The sequence below is a fragment of the Notechis scutatus genome, chromosome 3, assembly GCF_049901735.1.
Source record: "Notechis scutatus isolate UNSWTSFEM ecotype Mainland chromosome 3, rNotScu1.2, whole genome shotgun sequence".
Lineage (NCBI taxonomy): Eukaryota > Metazoa > Chordata > Lepidosauria > Squamata > Elapidae > Notechis > Notechis scutatus.
This window is the reverse complement of record NC_142011.1, coordinates 89,928,220-89,952,742: the sequence shown is the minus strand read 5'-3', so window position 1 is coordinate 89,952,742 and position 24,523 is coordinate 89,928,220. Positions and strand designations below refer to the sequence as shown.

Sequence of the window (24,523 nt, the reverse complement as noted above, 5' to 3'; positions counted from 1 at the left end):
TGGTTTTTTTTCCAAGTGGCAGAGATCTGTTTCAGAAGAAAAACTACCTTAATACCTACTCAAGCACTTTAGATATATTCAAACTCTCCTAATGATATTTCTTCAGAGGCATCATTTGTGAAAACCCCATGTGGAGACTATCCTACCCTGCTGTTACTCTACAACACTTTATTAGTCTAAGTAGGATTCTGTATGATGCACCAGATTTTCTAAATATTGATTCTACATGAGACTTCTGCATTGTGCGAACTCATCCAAGCCCTTTAATCCAGCTTCATTTTGTCTGACTTAAGTATTGAAGATTACTAAATACAATCATTCCCTCTGAAAGCAGAGCTGCTTGATATTTATGATGGTTTATGATGTATCCAGTCCTTTCTTCTGTCCCAGATTCAATTCAGAAAAGCTGGATGAGTAGCTAAATGTGAGCCGATTTTTCTAATATCAGCAAAAGTAGCACAAACAGTAGAGGTAGAAGTCCGAGGCCAATGTATGCTCTCAAATGGAGACCTGAATTTAAACATCACAAAATCAGCACAGAACAGTTTTCTGTGTAGCAAAGTACCTAAAGCAGGGCTGATTCTGTAGAACAATGTGCTTACAAATTGTGCTCGCTGTAAACTGATAACAAAATAGAAAATGCCTGAAAAAGAAGCCACAAAAGCTATGCAGATAAACATTAAAAGTAGGCAGCCTGCAATTATTTTACTATCTTCTCAGAGAACATGTGTCTTTGAATAGATTAAAAAAAAACAATGGATAAATGACTTAATGAATGTTATGTTAAAATGTATGTTGTTATCTTGAGGTAGTTTTAGTTCTGTTGCTGAAGTCCTTTGCTGTTTTTTTTTTAATGTCACAAACCTTTTACAATGCCACTGCAAGTCTTTAAAAATGCTGTGTTTTTGTGTAAAGCCTTTATGAAAGACAATGTGAAAAGCTTGATTATTGGGAATTATCTATTAGGCCTTTGCAAATCCTTCAAACTTGGGTGCTTTGGGACTTGCCACACATACATACAAAGCACTGCTTTTTGAATTTCTATAGCAGCTATGCCTTTTTTCAGATTCTTGCTGTTCCTTAAAAGGCTGCTTCTAAATATGTGCATGCTCAGATAACTTCCCCTTATACACCAATGTGTAGTGCGTAGCTTTCTCCGCAGAGGAATCCAAACACCACTAGAGGTCACTCTCCATCTCTTTTACATTAATCCCAACCCCCCAATGATGAAAAGGATGGGAAACTATGTGATCTGTTTTTGGCATGCTATCATCAAAAATGAGTGCACCACTCATACTAGCTGCATTATTGACTTTAACATTTAAAATTTTCATAAGTGGAACCAAAGCATTAACTGAACTAATGCACAAGCTTGAAGAAGGCTTAGGCTTCCATTTAGCTTGGTGGAATTGATCAGTGCCGTCCAAATCAGTGAGAAGCATTGCTGGCTTTTCTGTAATGCACCTCTTAGGGAAGAAGAAGCCATTGTTGAGTTCTAGTTGTAGATCAGGTTTGCACTAGGATAAGCCAACAGCCAGGCTGAAATTGTATTGAAATGTTCTAGCATCTCCAAACAACAAATCAATTCATAGTATATTGTGCCAAAAATTGCCGAGGTTTTTTTGCATTTGACATTTAAAATCAAACAGGTGCTCCCTCCACTCACCAGAAATGAAAGTACAATGACCCAACGTTTTGCAGTCTATTCATGACATCCTACATCAGTTATCTGACATGGTTACTACATTTTGCTAAATGATAGTTAGGCTCTGCTTCCCTTTTTTTAATTGAGAGAATAATTAAAAGAATTTCCCAGTTTCACTTTAGGGATCTGTGGAGCTATCATTTCATTACAGAATGAAAGTTACAATTTCAAGCACACAGTTGCTTCCCCAGAGGGAGAATAACAATTTGGAAGAAAGTTTTGGCAAGATGGCTGGCATGAAAAGTGTTTAACACAAATTTCTTGCCAATTCTTCGAGTCGTATCTCTAAAAGTAACTTTTCCTTGCGTCTATAAATGTAGACAACTTTATTTTCACATTATGTGAAAATTACATGTACTTATGTGCAAGGAAGGAAAAACAGATTACATCAAGCTTAGAGATAAGTGAAAACAAATGATGTTGGTGTTGTTAAGACTCTTCATTGCCTTTGGAGAGATTGCTATGAAATTTGTAGTCATAAATTCATAATGAAGAAAGAAAATGAAGGGGAAAATTCACAGTGGTATGAAAATAAGAAAGCATTGTAAAGTTCTGTCCCTTTATCCTAATGAAAAATCAAAGGGTAGTAGAGTTTAATCTCCTTTGTATAGGAATGAAGTAAGAAAGATTTATGGTAACCCTATAACTTTAGTGTTATGTGTAAAAATAAATGCACAGTATATTGGAATACAACATAACTGTCTACAGCTGGCAGCCAAAATACTGGCATTAGATGCCCCAAGAAAGTGATTCCTGGAATTTGAGAAGGCCCTTGCTGATTGTAGATCAGCTAAATTCCCCAAACCTTCCAGCATTTTGATCTCTCCCAGTTCAAGCTGCAAGAAAACTTATTTTTCTCTAACTTACTCTTCGAAGATACAGGAGTGTGATTTCCAGTTCTTACTTCTCATTATCAGAAAATCAACCAAGGTCATGCCCAGATCAACAAAGCACAGCCACTGTCTCAGTAAGAGGACAGTAAGTTTGAAGAACCAGTTTGAAACACAGATGTGTCACTAAGGTGACTAACTAAAACTGATCTCTCTTTTTTTTTTTTTTGAAGTGACATTTCATTTATTTTGTTTTCCACTGCAGGGACCACCTGGGAAAGATGGCTTGCCTGGGCATCCAGGACAACGGGGTGAAACTGTAAGCATATTATTTATACTGCATAATGTAGCCCTCTCCACACCCCATTTACTGTAACATATGTCTGTTAAATGGAGGAAGAATCCAAATGTGTTCATTATTTTTGGTCTGAGAATTAAAGTTATACAAAAGTATTGTTGTGAATTCAAAACACATTTAATGGTATTTTGAAAACCAGTTAAAAAGTGCTTTCAAGTTTAAGTGATCCTGATGTACTACCAAAATGTATTTTTGATGCTAATTATGCTGTATGTTGCAAATGTTGTTTTAATTAATCTTGATTTTATTACGATTATCCCTGCTGAAGTCAATGGAAAATCACAGGTGCATATTTATATTTGTATATGAATATGTGTATATTCCTAAATGAATGAATGAATGCATAATATACCAAGTGAGTATAATCCGCATGTTAAAAACCAAATGTATAAAAGGCATTTTAAAACTTAAAAATCAACCTCCTTTAAAAGTACAAAACAATTACCATCATGCACAGAAATGCTGTTTCGGGAAACTAAGTTGTGTAGCTCAAAAATACTGTGTGCCCCCTAGTCTTATATTAATTGCTTTCCACATGCTACTTAAACTCTCATGTCTGTTTGTGACCTTCAGTTCAGTGAAACAGTGGATTATAGGCAACAATTTTAGAAACAATGTACGTCAAATGGGCTAACTTATAGAATGCATCCAAAATCTGGGACCCATGATTTCCATGGGACTAAAATTTGGGGAAGTTGTGGCATTCAGCTGTGGTCATGAAATCATCATCTCCAATGCTCCCTGCCAGCTTCCCATAAGGAAAGTCATTGGGGAAGCCAGTGAGAAGTAGAAACTGCTCCCAATCCCACTGTTTATTTTTTGCCTGCCCTTGATGATTCTATTTCTCTGTTTAAGTCAGGAAACATCTCTGAAACAATGACCCAATGGGTCGCCAGTTGTCTAGTGGAACTATACATGTCACAAAGGAAGATAATAATACAAACTATAGTTAATTTAAATCTGAATTAAATTAAAACAAATGTATGCTTTGGAATGTGACCCCCTGGGACCCCATTCAAAGGTCCAGTGTGGTCTTATATTTAAAAAAGTGTTTCATCCCATCCCCAGACTGAATGTACCTGGAGAGTACAGGATTATGAAAGGAAGAATTGGATTCTTTTAGGACTTTAAAAATGCAGCAAACCTTATAAGTACAAGAAGTTTGCATTTTTGTCTACCTCATAGCCATCCAAAGAAATAAGGAAAAGCAAAAGAGGACATCAGAAGATATCACTCAGGCAAATGTGGTGATTTGCGTACTTGCATGGGGATACACGTAAAAAATATGGTACCATTTCTGAAATAACATCTCTTTCTGCATGAATTGCTACTACAGATCACAAAATTCATTTGTCTCCACATCACATCTTTCATTCTGAGGCAGCATTTGATGTTTGGCAACTGACATGGTAGAACATCATGAAACTGAAATAAATGTCTGTCATCACTACTGAAAAAAAAAATTAACAGATCGAGCAAAATATACTTCTTTCCTTCTTTACCTATTTTCCTTCCTTCCTTCCTCTGGTAGTCCTTCCTGTCGACTTTCCATTGCAAAGGTAGTAACATTTAGGAATGTACTATATGTGCTAATGTGCTTAATGGTATTCCACTGGAAACAGTACCTTATCTCTGCCATTTTGCATCTTTCTCTTAACAGTGGAGGTTTTTCACACCATTGCCTACTGTCAAATTCCTTTTTTCTGGCCCCCAAACTAAACCAAACAGGTCAATTTTGGCAGCTGCAATGCAGTCCTAGGCTGCATTAACAGAGGGATACAATCAAGATCAAGTGTTAATGTGACGATATAATGCCTTGGTAAAGCCATACTTGAAATATTGCATCCAGTTTTGGTTGCCGCGATGTACAAACAATGCTGAGACTCTAGAAAGAACACAGAAGAGAGCAGCAAAGATGGTTAGGGGACTGAAGGCTAAAACATACAAAGAATGATTGCAGAAATTGAGTATGTCTAGTTTGATGAAAAGGACTAGAGGTGATATGATAGCAATGTTCCAATATTGAAGGGGCTACCACAAAGAAGAAGAGTCAACCTATTGTCCAAATCACTTGGAGGCAGAACAAGAAACAATGTATAGAAACTAATCAAGGAGAGAACCAACCTAAAACTAAGGAGAAATTTCCTGACAGTTAGAACAATTAATAAATGGAAGGACTTGCCTGAAGAAATTGTGGGTGCTCCAACTCTGGAGGTTTTAAAGAAGAGACTGGACAACTATTTGTCTGAAATAGTATAGGGTTTCCTGCCAAAGCAGGGGAGTTGTAAAGTCCCTTCCAACTCGGTTATTCTGTAAATTAGAATAGAAACTTTATGCAAATGCAGAAGAAAATGCAAGCAAATTACTGGTTCATGGAAGTCATAATGTGGGGTGAATCATTGAGTTACAGTATTTACAAATCCATATATAGAACAATGATCAAGACAGTGGATTTGTCATTTAGAAGAAAATGCTTTAGGAAATCTTTTTCTGCCCACCTCCCCTTTAATAATAATAAAAAACCCCAAACATTTATCATTCTTTGGCATTGTTGATCTCTTTCTTTAAATGATTGATTTACCACAGTGCTGTATGAAAACATCCATCTTTCTGTGGCACTTCCAGTAGTATTTATATCAAGTATTGCAGAATTATAGGTCCTCCTGGATTTTACTTGAAGCAATGGTTCAAGGCAAATTTGGAACACCTTAAATTGCTAAAAGTTTTAAGCATTCTAAGAGATAATGGAAGGAGTTTTAATGCAAAAGTGTGAAATTTTCTTAAAGTAAATTTCATGCAACCCTATCTATTCATACAGAAAATATTTACCACAGTTCCTAGTTTATTTATAAAAAGCAACCTAAATACAGACTGGATAAATATATACACATCTATCTTTCTTATTTTCACAGTTATCTCTTTAAAAAAAACAAATGAAAGTTTTAAGTAGGAATATGCAGATTTTCAGAAATCCACTTTTTTCTTTATACATTTTGGCAGAACAGTTTTCATTCTCTCCTTTCCCCACCCCTTTCCCTCATGGATTTATTTATTTATTTTGTACAATCTGAAGACATATTTATAAAATTGGATGGGATGAAAGGAGGTTTTCATTCTGTTGTTTTAAAATGCTTATTATGGAAATAGTCTCATCTTTTTTAAAAAAAAAAACTGGTGTAATTGAAGAGAGTTTGACTTTGAAAAATATTTCTTCTGGGATTTCCTGGAACCATTTGACTGACTGACTGACTGACTGACTGATTGATTGATTGATTGATTGTCATTTGTGGTACTAATTCCATGTCTTTATTGCAAGTCCATGTTTCTTCTTAGTCAGGACCCCTTCCCACTTTTAAAAATTATTCACATTCTGAAAAGAACTTAAATGGATGCATTTGTGGAATATTTATTTATGAAATCATGTAAAAATAACGATATTAAACCATTAGAAAAATAAACTATTTTTTTCATAAAAAATTAAAAATTGTTATAGTTTAACAAATAGAAGCTAATAATGAGAAGAGTGACATTATTCTAAATGTTTGCAAGTATCTTCAATATCTGCCAAATAATTTTGATTTTTTGGGCAGACTCCTGAGGAGAATCTTAGGGGTCCCTTAGAAATATTCAAACTATATTTTAAGAAACACAGTCTTAAAGTAATCAGTTGCCTTTCATGGACTGAATTTAAGTATCTAAATATTTTCACAGAGTAGAGCTGTACAGTAGAGCTGTACGGATGTTGTATGACATAAATAGTTTATTCCCCTAGTGTCAAGCGATACATCAAGGGGGGGCTATACACATGGAAGCTCCTGTACAAACTGGTACTTGTTCTATGGGTGTAAAAGACTCACCCCTTGCAGGAGTACATACAGAAGCTACTTCTTCCAGACATTTATGCTGTGTTCATAAGTGCACCCTGGGGAGGAATAAATGACTGTTACTTTACTACAGTATTTTTTTTAAAAAACACTTAAATATTCAGTATAGCTGTGCCAGCCTGACAGCTTTTGAACACATGTATCTGAGTTGAACTGAAGGATTGTCATTTATGCATCTACAGTAATTACTTTCTCACAAAGTATCTGATCTGTGAAAACTATCTGCTCCTTTGAACCATACCACTGGAGGAGCTGCGCTCAGAATGATTGGAAATGATAGCTCTTTGAAAGAGTCTTCAATATTTTACATTTAAAGAGGCACAGCAATAATTGAATTGAAATAGCAGTCTTTATTCTCGGAAAATACAAATCCTCGAAGAAACCCCTGATTTCCCATCCTCCCTTTAACACTGATCTGAAATGTTCCCAAGTAGGCCTAACTGTTGAATGCTTTATTTTGTAGGGTTTTCAAGGGAAAACAGGCCCACCAGGCCCTGGTGGTGTTGTTGGACCTCAGGTACAATGTTGCTATTTAAACTTGATGATTGATTGGTTGAATTTATAACCCACTTTCTCTCAGGAAGGTCAAGGTGTGGTGTACACTGAGGTCTCCCTGCAGTAGTAATCATCTGCCATAAGTTATGCTGAGAAAAATTATTATTATTACTTGTTCAGCACCATAGTAACTTTGAACAAATCGTAGGTTAAGTTTTAGTTTTAGTTTTGTTGGAAACAAATGTCAAGTGAAGGTTGAGGTTTTCCTGAGAAAAAAAGCCAAAGGAATGTCAAACAAAAGCTTAGAAATTTTGATAAAAGTATCTCTCTATTTATTTCAGAGGATTTCTTGCATTCTTGTTGTATGATCCAGGGAAAACATCTGGGAATTATTATTGGAATGAGCTGCTGTTTGTCCAAAATATGGCAATTAGAATTAGAATGAGCTCTAAAAGAACAAACTCTACTGTTATAACAACTCCATATTTCATTTCCAAGTATACCTCAAGGGCAGTTTATGATCTTCACAATCTATAAACAGATTGCCACCATCAGAATCTCTAAAATACAATATGAATTTGCCTGGTCTGAAAGAATACGGCCACATCTAGAATTGACATTGTAAGTTATTGGGGTCATGTAACATTGTCCTTAATTACCACACTGCTTAATGATGGAATTGCTACTCCCTATTATGGTTGATAAGTGAGGACTACTGAGTTGTCCCCATGGTGATATCCACTGTGCATCTGCTGTGACCATGGTGAAGCCAAGCAGCTTTGCAGAGCCCTAATGAGGCATCTTAAATAAATATTTAAATTTTAATATATCAAAGGTGTTAATTCATTTCTGGTGTGAATTAATAGCAGTAAATATCTTTTTTCCTAGAAAACCTGAGGATTTAACTGGAAATACAAAACTTCGGTGGGAGAATGTTCGAGTCAGGGAGGGGAAAAAGAGTTATTCTCTGCCAATCAAATTTAGATTAGATGGATTGGAAACAGTCTTATCAAATTTGGAGACTTAGTCATTGTTATCCAGAATAATTTTGTATGGGAAATTCACAGCTTTACTTCATAGTAAGCCATCAAAGAACATGATATTCCTTCTCCAGATTCCAAAATTAAAATATCCAAGCATTTTGTAAATAAATGAACTAATTTCAGTGGAGCTTAAAATTAATAAATGAATAAACAAATGGGCACTCCAGTAATGTCAGTGAAAGTATTCCAGAACTGATGGGGTCTCCTCAAACTGAGCTTCTGAAAAATGAATAGTGGCAGGAGATTATTTATATGTTGAATTTAGGATATTGTTAAGAATTAGAAACTTAGTTGTACCAACCATTTTATCCTTTAAAATAGCCTCCCCAGTTGGGTGTCGTCCAACTGTATTGGGACTATAACTTTTGGAACAGTTCTGGCTGGGCCTATCTAGATTTCTGGAAACTATTGTTCTAGCAACTCTGAGAAGGCTCCAGGTTGGAAACACTGCTTTAGAAGCCAGACATTTCCACTTTTTTTTTCCTGATCCACTTTCATGACAGGAACAGTTTAAATACAGGAGAAACAGTGAAACACCATACAGCTTTGGGGGGTTTTCCCCCACAACACTTCACTGAAGTGAGACAGCAGGCGTCTTACTAAGTGTAAATTTTATCTGAATCATCTTTTTGTTTTCCTTGCTTCTTTTATTGACCAAGCTTTGTTTAATTTGCAATGTGTGATCATGCTGTGTTTGTGTTTGTAAAGATAAATTAAGTCTCAGCTCAGCTGTACACCAATATCCCTGAATATCCCCTACATTTGTTTTCCATGTCAAGCTTTATATTCTTTTTGTGCTCTTTAAGCGTGATGCCTGCTGTCACCAGAAGTAATCTATGAACTGAATTCCGCTACATACATCCATGTTTACAACAAATTTGGGGCGTAAACATGGGTCATTGTTCATTGTTTTCAAAAAATCGACAACTGTATCATTGTTAGTCGATGTAGATGTTTCAGATGGCTGCTTAATGTTTAAATAACAATAATTAAAATTCTTGTGGCAAAGCACTAGGTTCAATTTCCTTTGAATTTTCCTTTGAATGGTTTCCTTATACACACACACAAAAATGACTGCTTAGTATGCTTTAGAAGAGGTCGTCCTCAGTTCTTATTTTTCTAACGCATACCTATGAGCAATGAGTTACATTTGGATTGTCTCACAATATTTAGGAAATTTACCTACAAGTGAGTGAGAGAAGTCAATCAGGTCATGGAAGATATCCATTTCTAGCTCAAAATGAGTACATGAGTACTTAAGACTACGCTGCCTGCTTTCCCCAAGACACTTTAAACAGTATATTCGTGTGCACTAACTCACTTATATTCATAATTTGATTGGACATCTAATAATCTCAAATAAACATAGCCAGTATTCAGAGTTGATGGGAATTATACTCTTAACACCATCTGCACAAAGTTTCTGTTTTGCAACTAACAACAATATTTTATTTGCCAATTCCAGCATGCTGCACCCATGCTGGTTGCACAAAAAGACATATGTACCATGTTAGTGGGGTTTTTGGTGAATAGGAATAGTGTAGACTTGAGGGCTAAGTTAAGCAAGCAGATCTATCTCCCTTCAGGGCTTCGCAGCTCAGCAGTGTCACCCCTAAGAGAAGCTTTTTAAACTAACTAGTGAGCATAAGGTAGAGAAAGCTGACTATATTCAGGTAGCCCTTGACTTAACCACCAGAACTGAGCCCAACCAACATTTATGTTGCTAAGTGGGACATTTATTTAAGTGAGTTTGACCCCATTTAATTACCTTTCTTGCCACAGTGCTTATATGAATCACTGCAGTTGTTGAGTTGGTAATGCAGTTACTAAGTGAATCTGCTTTCTCCGTTGACTGTGCTTGTTGTAAAAGTTGATCATATGACCCCGGGACACTGCAACTGTCATAAATACAAACCAGTTGCCAAGTGTCTTAATTTAGATCACATGACTACGGGGATGCTTCAATGGTTGTAAGTATGAAAAAAGGGTCAGTCACTTTTTTTCAGTGCCGTTGTAACTTCAAACGGTCACTAAACAAGCTGTTGTAAGTCGAGGACTGCCTGTATTTCTCCCTTTCCTAGTCTTTGTGTGCTAATCCTTTATACAGGTGGTCCTCGACTTACAACAGTTCATTTAGTGACCATGCAAATTTATAACGGCACTGAGAAAAGTGACTTATGACCGTTTTTCACATTTAAAACCTTTCAGGTGTAGCTCCATTTAAAATCCAAGAAAGAAAACCTTAGAATCCATGGTTATAGAGAAAATGACTTTTTACTGAATTTGAAGTGGTAGCATCAGAAGAAATACAAGATCTGAGGCGATAGGCCCGAAAATCACATATAGAAAGTTATCCCATGTTCCCACCCTCAATAGTTCAAACTGGCCATCCAATCTGAGGTGTGTATAATGTCATGTGGGTGCATCTTCAAGTGACGTTTCACACATCTAGTATGCCAAGACAGTTGACCTTGGCCGAGAGATAAGAGGCTACATCTGCGTAGTAAGCAAGTAAGCATAATCCAGAAAGCATCCCAACTTTTACAATATACCAACTTCATCCTCCAGCACCCTTCCCCCCACGAAGCCCAATTATTCTACACACACACACACATACACACACACTGTTTCTATGGCAGCTGGAAAGAGAACAACAAGAAGAAGAATTCTTGGAGGCTGACACAACCATTGCAGCATCCAAATGGTTATGCGATCAAAATTCAAGCACTTGGCAGCTGACTCATATTTATCACAGTTGCAATGTCCAACAATCATGTGGTCCCCTTTTGTGACAGTCTGACAGTCAAAGGAGAAGCCGGATTCACTTAACAACCATATTACTAACTTAACAACTGCAGTGATTTGCTTAAAAAAGTCGTAAAATGGGGCAAAACTCACTTAACAAGTGTCTCACTTAGCAACATAAATGTTGGGCTCAATTGAAGTCGTAAGTTGAGGACCAGCTACAGTATATGTCAAGCCATTTTTTATCCTTCTAGTGGAGGGAAAAGGTAATACCTTACCCTAGTACAATTTATATTGGAGGGATGTTAATTCTCAGACGATTCAACCACATTTGAACTTGGGAGTTCAATATTGGAATATGGGTTAATGAGTTAATTAAACACATTTTATTTTAAAGTGACAAATAGCATATTGTACTATGGAATAATTAATGCCATGTTTTTGGATGTAGGGTCCAACTGGGGAGACAGGTCCAATTGGTGAAAGAGGTCACCCTGGACCTCCCGGGCCACCAGGTGAACAAGGACTTCCTGGTGCTGGAGGGAAAGAAGGCGCTAAGGTATATGTTCACTTTTCAGAAACACAAGGAAACGTATGCAGTGACTTATGGAATGCATTCGGTACTTGGCCATCAAGACCTTTGTCCGGGATTTGTAGCTGCATTCTTCCTTTACAATTTCTGCATTAAACAGTGAATTGAAATAAACAGCTCCCATAATCCTTTCCAACTTGGTGATCCTGTACATTTCTTTTTTCTTTTTTTTTCAGTAGACAACTATAAAGATCATAGGGAGATTTGCTAAACAAATTGGATTGCTTTTTGGCACAAGTGAAGTATCGCTTGCCATAACATACAATCCTCTCTTAAATTTAACAAGATGGAAGGTCTACATTGTAAAAGTCTTAAACGTTCAAAGCAAGCAAGCACGTGAACTTTCACAGAGCAAAGATTTTGAACCGAAAGACTAGGTAATCATCTGGTTGCCATGTAATTAATTATGCTATAGTTTTCTCCAAACACTTTAAAGGGGAAGCTTAATGCTTTGGGTTTTGAGATGCTGCATTTGAAAATACAAGATTCACCATGTTTTAATATAAACTAGAAGAAGTATGACATAGCAGCTTCCCTGTAACTACCAATGTGATAAAAATTAGTTCAAGTTAATGAAGTTTACTCATAAAAATCCATTCCTGATTCAGAAGCACATTTTAAAATATCATAAATTCTGTCCTGTATTGACATAATTCTTAGGATTTAAGTTTATTAGAGTTGCAATGTATGTGACAGTTCTTTGATGAACTGCCTGTTTTCGTTTTGAAATCTGGGCTTTCGTGGCCAACTTTCAGTAAAGACTATTCTATTTTCCTAGGGTGATCCAGGTCCTCAAGGCATTTCTGGGAAAGATGGGCCTGCAGGACTGCGGGGTTTCCCAGGAGAAAGAGGCCTGCCAGGAACTCAGGTAAAACTAGAAGGGCCCTAATGAGTTAATCACCAAGAAGGGGAAGGAACATTGATGCCATGGTGACTAGATTTGGTGATATCTGGTTCCTAAGTGCATCGTCAAGGAAGGCCCCAAACTGATCATCCCCATCTTGACCACTGCTATAAAACATTATCTGTTGAACATCTGTAGGCTTCCTTGGCTGTTAAGAGATTGTCAGGAGGTGGGCAATATAGATCATACATTAAGCTGAATATTAATAAAACTAAAAGAATTGGCTGAAAAGGGATGTATTATTTTTTATTTCATTTTATTTATTTTATTGTATTATCTTATTTTTTATTATTTTATTATTTATTATTTTATCTTTTATTATTTTATTTTATTATTTTATTTTATTATCAGCCCATAATAGATTAATGGCAATAGAAAGAAGTTTTAAAATATGTGTTGCAATGTCTTGTGTATATATATATATCATCCTCAACAACAACAACAATAATAATAATAAGCAACCCATGTATGAAACCCAGCATAGTTATCTCATTTGCTGTGTACACTGTCGTTTTTTGTGTTAATAATAATAATAATAATAATTGACTTTGAATAGGGTGCATCAGGTCTGAAAGGCGGTGAAGGTCCTCAAGGCCCACCTGGTCCAATTGTGAGTAGGATTTGTCCACAGCTTATGTTGCAATGTTGTTTTTCATTAATTTCGTTTCTCTCTCTCTCTCTCTCGACAGATATATATATATACTAGAAAACATTATATATATATATATATATATATATATATATATATATATATATATATACACACACACACACACACACACACACACACACACACACACACATACATAGTGTGTGTATATACACGCACCATCTCTTTATTTCTTTCATGCTGCTATGTGTGCCTGTACATGCTTGTAAAGACTATACAAATGGATAACGTGTGTCATTCATATTTGTCAATAGCAGTTTCCTAGTAATTACAGCAACTAACAAGTCCTTAAAAAAAGATGAAAATCTAAACTTAAACGTGTTGGCCTCTGTTAAACCTGCTGTTAGCTGCAGGGAGCAAATTGCTTTTCCTTGTTCATTAGATATTTCAAGGTAGAAAAAAAAAGTGGGGGGGAAGGATCTGCCTCTAGTGGGAGGAAATTGAAAAACATAAGGTCTATTAGAGAGACTGGTTGAGAATTCTCTCCTGCATTCTTTTGTTTCCCAAATGTGTGCATATTAGGGCCAAATTACAAATTAGGTGATTTGAATTGTCCTTTTTTTTGTTCCAAAATTGGAGGGGGGGGGGGGAATGGGGACAGAAGCTGTACTGTCCTGATCCAGACTTACTGCACACTTCCAGATTGTACATCTGTGTCAATTCCAGTTGGAAATCCTACTTTCCTCCCTCCTGTAATTTCTACCTGCAAATGTTCTTTACTACAAACTGCCTTTTGCTAGACAAATGGCAGCTGGGAGGGGCAAGCAGACGTTTTCTTCTAGAATCAGTGCAAAGGTCCTATAAGGAATATGTTGCAGGGGAAGTATTTGCAGTTGTCTTTTCTTCTTGGCCAGCTTAGGCATCTTCCTTTTATTTAGAGCAGCATGTAATGTATCATTGAATTATATACCGAAATAAAGGAGAATATTTGTAGCTCAGGGTTGAAATGAGGGATCCTTGGAGCTCTCTGAGTTTGCTTGTTTTCTTGCAGATGTTTCATTAACCTTACTAGGTAACATCCTCAGCAGTGGTGGGATTCGAATTTTTTTACTACTGGTTCTGTGGGCGTGGCTTGGTGGGCATGGCAGGGGAAGGATACTATAAAATCTCCAGTCAGAGGTGGTATTTGTCGGTTCTCTGAACTACTCAAAATTTCCGTTACCGGTTCTCCAGAACTGGTCAGAACCTGCTGAATACCACCTCTGATCCTCAGTGCTAGTAACATCAACATCACTAGCACTGATTATGTTACCTAGAGAGCCCCAAAGATCTCTCACAAACAGAAATCTCTGAGAATAAATCTGTCTGTGGTGTTTTTAAGATGAAAATGAGATTATTTATGTGGAATTCTGAAGGATTTAGGTCACATGACTGCTCCTTGGAGAATATTCCCATCCTGGCATTGTATGCAAAAAGAATAACATGATTGTCAGTGGTGTCCCCTGACATCCATGAGTTTTGCATCCTTTTTTTGTTTCGTTAGCACCGCAAGACTCTCTAACAAAAGTCAGATCCTTTCTGAGCTGCATTGCCAGGATTGGAACTCAAAGCGAATGCATTTTTTACAGGCAGTAGTGTTATTCCCAAATGTAAAATGATTTCCCGGATTAGCAGTTTCAATCACTGAAAAGAATCTTAATATAATGTGCATGAGCTGATGCCTCTCAGCTTACAAGAACCTATTGTTAAATTTTCGGGAATTTTGCAGGCTCTTTGAGAAAAGAACTAAACCTTGCAGGCCAATCAGCTGTTTGACAGCTGGCATTTATCGGCATACTACTATTATATCCATTATTTGTCAAAACAATGGTTTTGCCTAGTCCTTCCATCACTGCTGTCTGTTATAAGATATGATACTGATGGTTACCTTTTGCTTATTCAAAACCCAGTGTTTTAACATAGGTGACTTTGGTTCCAGAGGATAGATGTTTGGTATTAAAACCACTTCATGTTAGATTAGTTGTAGTGGGCAGCAACTGGCCCTAAACCAGTTTTAGGCGCCCCTAGGGAGTCACGTGACTCCTGAGAGCCAATAGTGAAAAAAAGAAAGGGGTTCTGTTAGGGATTTGAGGAGAAAGAATGTTGGGGTCCTTTGGTGAGTGATGGTTGGAGTCTTGCAGGAGGGATGAGCTCAAGCAAGGTTGAAATTTGAGTTGCTTGGGAATTTCAGGGGGGGTGCATTTTATCTCTTTAACTATGTGTTGGGTGTGTAGAACCTTCTCTCTTTTTTGGCCCTTTTAATAGCAATAGTAATAGCATTTAGACTTATATACTGCTTCACAGTGCTTTACAGCCCTCTCTAAGCAGTTTCAGAGTCAGCATATTGCCCCCAACAATATGAATCCTCATTTTACTGACCTTGGAATGATGGAAAGATGAGTCAACCTTGAGTCGGTGAGACTCAAACCACCAAACTGCAGGAAGCTGGCAGTCAGCAAAAGTAGCCTACGGTACTGCATTCTAACCACTGCGCGACCGCGGCTCCTTAATAATGTTGGAGTTGACCAGTTGCCTTCTAAACACCGGCCACAGATTGACTGAGGTTAAAATTCTTCAAAAGGTTTTGTTCTCCCTTTCTGCAGTTAGCCAAACCCAGAGGTGGGTGAAGATTTCCCCTTCAAACTTTCCCAAGTTTCCCCAGCCAGCTAGGGTGGGAATGAGAAACAAATTGTTAACAAAGGGGTGACGGCAGAAAAAGAACCAACTATTCCAGTTGCTATTTGTTCCTGCGTGGAGGATTAGCTCAGAAATGAAATATCTGAAGAGAAGGGCAGCTTAAATCCTGATGACACCTTTCCTTATTACGCCAATAGAAATTCCCTGGTTTCCATCTTTTTATGAATTTTTTAAACGAATAAAAGTAATAATGCAAAGCGTGGCACTGTTTTAACTTTTTGAAAATATCTTTAAAATGTGGCACATAGTTTTGATTTTCCAGAAGCCTGTGAGGGGATCCCTTTAAAAAACATTGATATACACTATGCTTTTGTGATTCTCTATTAGGAGACTCTCAGAACTTCATTGAAGTGTACAAAAGCAAGATCAGAGTATAAATCCCAAACCTTTCCCCCCCTCAAGTTTAGGATATCTTCTGCAGATTTTGAAACCTTAAACATATGCACATTTTCCACCAAAAACAGAATAGCTAACAAAACATAAAAGCTAACCTCCATGGGCTAAGGCTGTAATTGCTATGAAATTTAATTCTCACTCTCTGGGAGTCCCAATCAAAACAAAGCAATATTAATATTTTATATGCTTTTGAATCATGCCAAGTTAATATTTAAAACTGGTCCTCATTCTTTGTTGTTTTGTTTCTGGTTTGATCTTTCTAAGCATGCAATCAGCTATGTCAAAGAAAACAAATCAGGAAACAAATGTTATTTATTGTAAGTGTACTTAAAGAAAGTATTGCTTTATCAAGACTTCCTAAAATGAAAACCAGTATGGTATAGTTGTTAAGATATTAAACTGACATTGGGGGAGCCAGGTTCATGTTCACCTTTAGCCACTGAAAGTGGCCTTGGACCTGTCATACTCACTCTCTGAATTGACAAGGTTTTTGATGTGAAGAAAAAGAGACAGAGATTGTATGCATAGGCCATCTTGAGCTCCTAAGACAACATGTGGGACATAAATCTAACAAATAAATAAATCTAGTACTCATAAAAATCCCAAAGGAAAAAAGAAAATCTCAAAATTGGCTTATCTGCAGATGGCACATTTTTTGTGGTATTTTAATTAAAAATACAAGGGTCTGCTTATCCACAGGTAGGCTTATATGTGAGTTCTAACTTTGGAAAATATTACCATATATTCTCCTAGGTAAGCCGATAAGCCAAACCCAATTTGGGGGCTGTAAAATTATTGACTTATTTGTAGTAAGTATAGTGGTAGGTAACTCCTGTGAACGCAACATGGAGCACATTTCAGTAATTTAAGGTGCTATAGAGAAAACTTAGTTCCAGGTTTAAGGACAAATCCATGACATATAGCAACTGCAGTGAACTTCTTCAGATGATCTTAATGATTTAACGAAGCAGGGGCGGTATGCTACTGATTCGAGCAGGTTCGGGCAGTAGCTCTGTGGATCAGCTGAGAGTGAACCAGTTCGGTTCACCGAACCGATAGGAAAATTTTTTGAAACCCACCACTGGAACAAAGAATCATTCAGAAATAATTGCTCTCTTGAGTACTGTGGACCCCAGCTATATACTGTAAGGCTTTAAATGTACTTCATATAAACGGGCAGCAAGAACAATGTTTTTAGCTGAAGTCTAAAGGGATCTTCTTAAGTTCTTTCAGCATCCAATTACGTTGGAAAGTCCCAAACTAAGTGAAATTTCTAAAGTTGCCCTACAGGCAGTTGTTAAAACCTGGAGGTTACCAGAATGTGCACCACAATTTTAAAGTCTTTTTCTTCAAAATGGGATGTGTTTGGCGCTTCTGAGTTGACAAGTTTGTAATTAAAAAGTATTCCTGGGTTTTCATATCTCACGGCAAATCAAAAACCACTGAGCAGTCAAGAAGAATCAATAGATTCATACTTTCGTTTCTTACTCCAATCCTTCACCTCCATTCCCCAAGAAACCAACGTGAAACTTTTTACAATGGATGTAATTTTTTTCTTCATCATATGCTATGGAACCTGGCCAACCTCCCTACCTCCAAAACAGAAACCTCTTCACTTCATGAGGAGACCAGCTCCCTTGGGTGTTCTTTTAACCCCTGACTCCAAGATTTCCCTTTGAGACAACTGTTTTCAGCATTCTCTTCCATTCATGTCTTCTAGCACCTCTTTAATTTCCCTTGATCTCTCTTTTTCAGCTCCAAGGCTTTTTAATCAGAAAGAACCGAATTCTCTTTGGTTTTGGTTGGATAAACTTATCCCCTCTCCCTCCTAGGTTGCTAGAATTCTAAGGCGATTGCTGGCTTTTCATAGTGGCCATTACGTTGCCTTACACATATTCAGATATGCTTTATTAGGAAAGCAGATATTTTGAGTATTTCTCTGAGGGAGACAAGGGTAGAGAGTACAGGCTGTGTGGAGATTGAATTGGGGCTGTGGGAGTTTGCTTGTTTTTCTTACCTGCAGCAGATTCTAGAGCTAATGTTGCCCATTCATTACAGTAACTGGTTCTCAATGAATTCAGATGTCTATAATGCCAAGTATTCATAATTTTAGCATATTCTTCATAGAGGTAGGGTGGAATTCTTTTTAGTGGGCCTATATTCTAATAAACATTTTCAGAATTCTTCTATAGTTTTGAGATATGTGAGTGTCATCTTCTGCAGTAACAAAATCATGAGTGGCAGATGTAGCTGTCCCTGTGTAGGAAGTAGAAAGTTATACTAAGATATTCCAACCATTCACTGCCTGATAAATTCTAATAGAACTGCTTCTTGAATGATATGAAATCAATCACAGGATTCAGTGGTTTTTCATGTTCATTTTTCAGAAGTGTTTTTTTAAAGAAAATTATGTTGAAAAGGTACTGATTCTGATGGCTATATTTGTAGTGTTTGTCTTCGTTTAATTTTTTTTTTTTTTTACTATGTGATTTCATTTTGGTTTTGACTCTCAAGATTTCCTAAAATGCAAAGCACTTACTGCCACAAATAAAAACCTTTGCAGAATTCCATGCCATGCCAATTATTCCAGTCTAGCAGGTTGTCAAGTTAGAAGTTTAGGAATGCCCTCAGGGAACTTTAGCAACCAAAAAAGACAGTGCTAAGATGTAGGGTTCAAAAGTTTCATGATTTCATGTAAGACAACTCCTTGTTCTAATGCCATAGAAGTCCCAAAATTTTAGGCACTTTGCAGGAATGAATGAATGAATGAATGAATGAATGAATGAATGAATGAATGTTTCCATCAGTCCTAAAATAAACAGTTACTTCTTCTTTACATATAAGGGTTCTCCTGGTGAACGTGGCCCAGCAGGTACAGCAGGACCGATTGGTTTACCAGGACGTCCTGGACCCCAAGGTCCCCCAGGCCCTGCAGGAGAAAAGGGAGGCCCGGTAAGTGATTCTGGAGACAGCACATGTTAGACTACAATATTACAAAACTTATTACCTTTCATATTTGCTAATGTTAATTCTTCACACTCCAGCACTTTTCTATTGCATATGTGCCAGGCATACTCCTTTTCTACGGTATTTACAACAGAGTTCTGCAAACATTTAATTAAACTCTATGACAGTTTGGTACACTTTATCAGACCCTTAAAACCCAGGGAAAGAAGTTAAGCATAATTATGAACACAATAATGGCTATGTTTGGTTATGAAATATTTTGTCAAAATGTAGGTTTGTTTTAAACTTGAGTGCCCTTTCTCATTTATTTTTTTCCCTTCCACATCAGATTTCATTAAAGTTATTCCTATTATGTATAGCTTGTAAGTGAAAATGTATATTGATAGATAAAAAGTCTCTTAGAATTCAATATATAACAGGTGCTTCAGGTGAATCTTACATTACAAATTCAGTGTCACTATTAAGATAAATGAGGGCTTAATTGTAACTATTAAAATTGTGCCATACAAATTAAAAACTGCATACTTGTATTATCTTTCTTTATTGCTTACAGAAAATTCCAATATATATTATAAGTAAAAAAATATTTACTGGGGCTCATCAAGCATTGAAATGAAGGAAAATCAAACTACTTTATAGAACAGCTTAGGAAAAGTGGCAGTATGTTTTAAAAATTATATAATTCTGGTGTAATAAATGGGTGTAAAAAAATGACTATTTGACTGGTGCTAAAATATTACAGTAAAATCTACTTTTCTGATATAAATCTTACAACTTAAACAACTTATGAACTGTTTGAATCTCATTTATGAAGGAACTTCCAATTTTTCTGATACAAGTTTGTCCAAAAAAATCCCCTCAAATCAAATGACATTTTTGCTTCTGTCCATTTGTCAAAAATTCAGAAGGTACAAATATTATTATCATGGAGAAGATTACATTACACCTTTCTCTGAACTATTTAAAAGCCTAAAAGGCATAACTGTAAATACACAAATATGGTTGAATTAGATCAAAACTTTCAAATTATCTTTACTCATATTATTGGTTTTCATTTCAAATATTGTTTTTACTTCATTCAATTTATGAATAAATTCATAAATGTTTGTAAAGCTATTATTTTTATGAATTTATCAAATTTCTACACCACCCTCTCACCTAGGTGACTGTAGGTGGTTTACTAACAATATCATAAAATAATACCCTGTTTCTCCAACAATATGGCCTCCCCCAATAGGAAGTCCCAGCATGTTTTATAAGCATGAAATGAAATTAAGCCCCTCCCCCCAAATTAAGGCCTATATTAAAACATGCAAAATGGGGGGGAATGGTGGGGGGCTTGCCATTAGGAAGTACTTTTGTTGCACACCTGGATATGGTGCTGCCTGCGTTGACCCGATACGAAGTGCCCCACCAACACCGAGGTCAACATCCAAGCCGTCGCCGCCCGCCCACCCAAAGATGCAAGGGGGGGGAATTAAGTCACCCCCGAAAAGACGCCCTAGCCATTTTTTCAGGGCTCAAAACAAAATAAGACCCGGCATTATTATATGAGAAACACGGTATAAAAAATGTGATTAAAGACAGGATTAAAAACAAGGTTACAATTTGCAAGTAAAAAATAAAAAGTCATACTTAAGAAATTAACAAAATAAGGTGGTGAGAATTCCCTTAATCCACCAGCCATCCCCAGGGTTAAATAATATTTTTAGACCCCGATGCAGAACCAGAAGGTCTTAATGCTCTTCTGGAAGATCCTAAGAATATGAGCTTGGTTCATTTCTGAGGGTAATATGTTCCTAAGGGCTAGGTGAATGGCAGAGAAGGATCTCTTTCTAGATCTCATCAGTCACAATCCTTTGATGAAATCCAAAGCATGCCCTCCCTGCCTGACTGGGTGGGACAGGTTGATGTAATTGGGAGAAATGATCATTCTTCACTATGAATTTCATACATATTTCATGTCAAGAGTTCCTTTAGTCCTATACCATTGGCTGAGAACTAGATAGCATAGTATTTTTTAAAAAAAGTGGTAGGATCATATGAGTCAGGACCACGAGGCTACTCTCTTGCAGATATTTAAATTCCGTACAATGAAAAATTGTAGGAGATTATATCAACAGCCCCATATCAGTGGAGGAAGAGAGCTTGGAAATCATAAGAGGTCAATAGAGCTCAAGTTAATGAGACGTTTACATGGCTTTATTTAGTACTCAATTGTTCACATTTAATTCAAGTACAATTCATTGTTTCTGAAATAAATGCATTGTCTCTATTTCTGTATATAAATGGATCCTGCCACAATACGTTGCAGTGCTCCTGTTTAGTCTTCCAGGCATCTGTGCTTTATTCAGGGATGGGATCCGACCGGTATAACTACCGGTTCTGTTGCTCTGCATCGCATGTGCATGCGTGCGAGTCGCGAGAGTGCAATTTATGACCTGCTGAGCTGCCCAGACAGCTGAGCAGCGCTGCGTGCAGGCGCGCAGCAGTTGGAAAAGCCCTTTTTTCCTGCTTTTTCACCCGCAGCTGTGTTTCGCAAAGCAGCTGCAGTTGAAAAAGCAGGAAATAAAGGTCAGGTAAGAGCCCGGGAGGGTGGGTGGGCCAAAAGAGCAGTAGACACAGAACTGGTTCTATGTATACTCTCTGCCTGCTGCTCTTCAGAACTACCGGTTCTACAGAGGTGGACAGAACCGGTAGAATCCCACCCCTGGCTTTATTTTAGAATACTCCATTTCATGCCCTCTCCTTTCTTACTGACATTGAATTACCTGCTTCATTTGGGTAACATTAGTTAAAAAATATGAAAAAAAAGGTATTCAGGATTTTTTTTGTTTGGCTAGGTTTTTTTTATTCTTTCATATATTTTCACTTTTATTTCTGTCTGTAATCTTTAGGAAGCCCTGTTATTTGTATTCTTATTTCTATTTCCCGGTCTGTTATTTATAATGCACATATCATAAAGATGTATTGAAATTCTGAAATGCAGACAATGGTTACCAAGCGACTTAAACTCTTTTGCAGTATGACATCCTAATTTCTGTAATTCATATGTATGAGTTCTTATCATGACTGAATGAACAAGGAGAGAAAATCTGAATACTGTCACTGAATTTGCTAAAATAGATCCAGGGATAAAAGCTTGTGGAAGGCTTAAAGAACAAAGCTGAGGAAACCTGGAAACAGGTTTCTCATCACAACCAGTCAACAATTTTAAATTCTATTCTTTGCCGCTCACATGTTCAACTAGGACAATTATAATCAATCAAGCAAGTACAAGTACAGAATCTACAAAATACATCCAGATTAGAATTTTTCCTACACACTCCCATTCTTCCTTTAAGTTATTTATTGTTAGCTTTTTTTTTTTTTTTTTGGTTGTTTCCCTGTCTTAGAGAAACAGTCAGTGGCTGAAAAGGCAACAGGAATTTTCAGTCATGCATCCTGTCTTTCAAATACTCCCTCTTGGATACTTTAACTCACAGTATTTTGGCACTTGGTTTACATGCTTGTGTTTTGTAAATCTTTTAAAATAAGATTTCAGCTAGAGTGGTGCTAAATACATCCATTTGATTCCACCTTTCTTTGTGGAATGAATCTCTCTCTGAAACAGTAGAGAGATTCTTCATAGGGTTGGGTTTTTTAAAGCTCATTTTCAAGGAGTTGGTTTTACTCAAGCTTTGTAGGATTGAATAGAGAGTTATAGAACACTGTGCCACTGACAAAGGTTAAGGTTAGGGTTAATATACCCCATGTAATATGGTATGTAATATTCTTCAATATTTAAATGGAATCCCTATTGAAGCATCACTAAAACATTTTTTGTGATGTTTCTCTTTACAACACTAAATAAATTATGATAATAAATAATAATAATTAATAATAATAACAACAACAATGCCTATTGTGCATTTCTCATCCATTCAAAAAACGGTCACTTTACCAGGTCCTAAAGATTACTACAAAGAGACCATTTATAGAATCATAGAATAACAGAGTTGGAAGGGACCTTAGATGTCTTCTAGCCTGACCCCCTGGTCAAGCAGAAGTCCCTATACCGTTTCAATGAAGGGGCTGTCCGGTCTCTTCTTAAAAGCCTCCAGAGATGGGGCACTCACGACTTCTGGAGACAAGCTATTCCACTGGTTAATTGTTCTCACAGTTGGGAAATTTCTTGTTAGTCCTAGGTTGCTTCTCTCCTTGGTTAGTTTCCATCCATTACTATTATTATTTTGTCATTGATTTCTGAACACATTTGTTTTACCTATTCCAAGGAGCATAGTACTATTCTCAACCAATCTTAAAGATATTTCACAACGGATTCAAAGGATTTTGGTATAAACCTGATCGGTGGAAATATCTGAAAATAAGTCAGCTTGACAAGGCTGCTTCTGACTGGCCTCCATTTAGAGCTTTGTTCACCAGATTCCTGTGACATTCAGAATATTAGCATGTTCCGCTGCTGTATTATTTCCTTTAACTCTGCATAATGAACTACATTTTTTCTTTTTTTAAAAAAAAAATAGTGATTAAAAAAGCCTTGTTATTGTCGTTATTTGCAAAGTCATGTCTAACCCATCTCAGCCCCATGGACAACATTCCTCCAGGCCTTCCTGTCCTCTACCATCTTCTGGAGCCCATTTTAGCTCATGCCTACTGCTTCAGGGACTCTCCATTCAGCCACCTCATTCTCTGTCGTCCTTTTCTTCTATTGCCCTCAATCTTTCCCAGCATTAGGCTCTTCTCCAGTGATTCCTTCCTTCTCTTTAGGTAGCTAAAGCAAAAAAATTGGTGAAATACAATATTTACAAATGAACAATAGAAGTACCAAAATAATACAATTAATGCTCGGCATAACTTTGATTAAAAATTAACCATTAAACTTATTGAATTATAGTAAGAATATTAAATGATTTTAACAATATAAGTGAGAATTTACAGTTCTGAGCTAAGAACTAAGATCTTATAAACCTTTCATCTTTTAGAACTACCTACTACTTATCACTAATAATATGAATGTTGGCTTGTTATTGGAAACAGGGTGAAAAAGGTCCTCAGGGACCAGCTGGACGTGATGGAATACAGGGGCCTGTGGGTCTTCCTGGCCCTGCAGGACCAGCCGGTTCTCCTGGAGAAGATGGCGACAAGGTCAGTTGATTATTGTTTTGTGTTTCTTTTGACGTTTACTACAACAACTTCTTTGAACTGGTGCCTTCTAAAAGTCTGATTGCACCAAAGCTAAGCATGGAGAGATGATG

The 24,523-nt window shown here is 36.8% G+C and overlaps 1 protein-coding gene across 2 annotated transcripts in view; it reads left to right on the top strand.

Moving 5' to 3' along the window:
• COL11A1 (collagen type XI alpha 1 chain) overlaps positions 1 to 24,523 on the top strand; it is a 272,464-nt gene that overhangs the window by 181,631 nt on the left and 66,310 nt on the right. For both annotated transcript variants that reach the window (XM_087960746.1, XM_087960745.1), the window contains 7 exons: positions 2,801 to 2,854; positions 7,241 to 7,294; positions 11,512 to 11,619; positions 12,431 to 12,520; positions 13,113 to 13,166; positions 19,143 to 19,250; positions 24,306 to 24,413. In XM_087960746.1, coding sequence (XP_087816872.1) covers positions 2,801 to 2,854; positions 7,241 to 7,294; positions 11,512 to 11,619; positions 12,431 to 12,520; positions 13,113 to 13,166; positions 19,143 to 19,250; positions 24,306 to 24,413 — 576 coding nt within the window. The remainder of the gene's footprint in view (positions 1 to 2,800; positions 2,855 to 7,240; positions 7,295 to 11,511; positions 11,620 to 12,430; positions 12,521 to 13,112; positions 13,167 to 19,142; positions 19,251 to 24,305; positions 24,414 to 24,523) is intronic.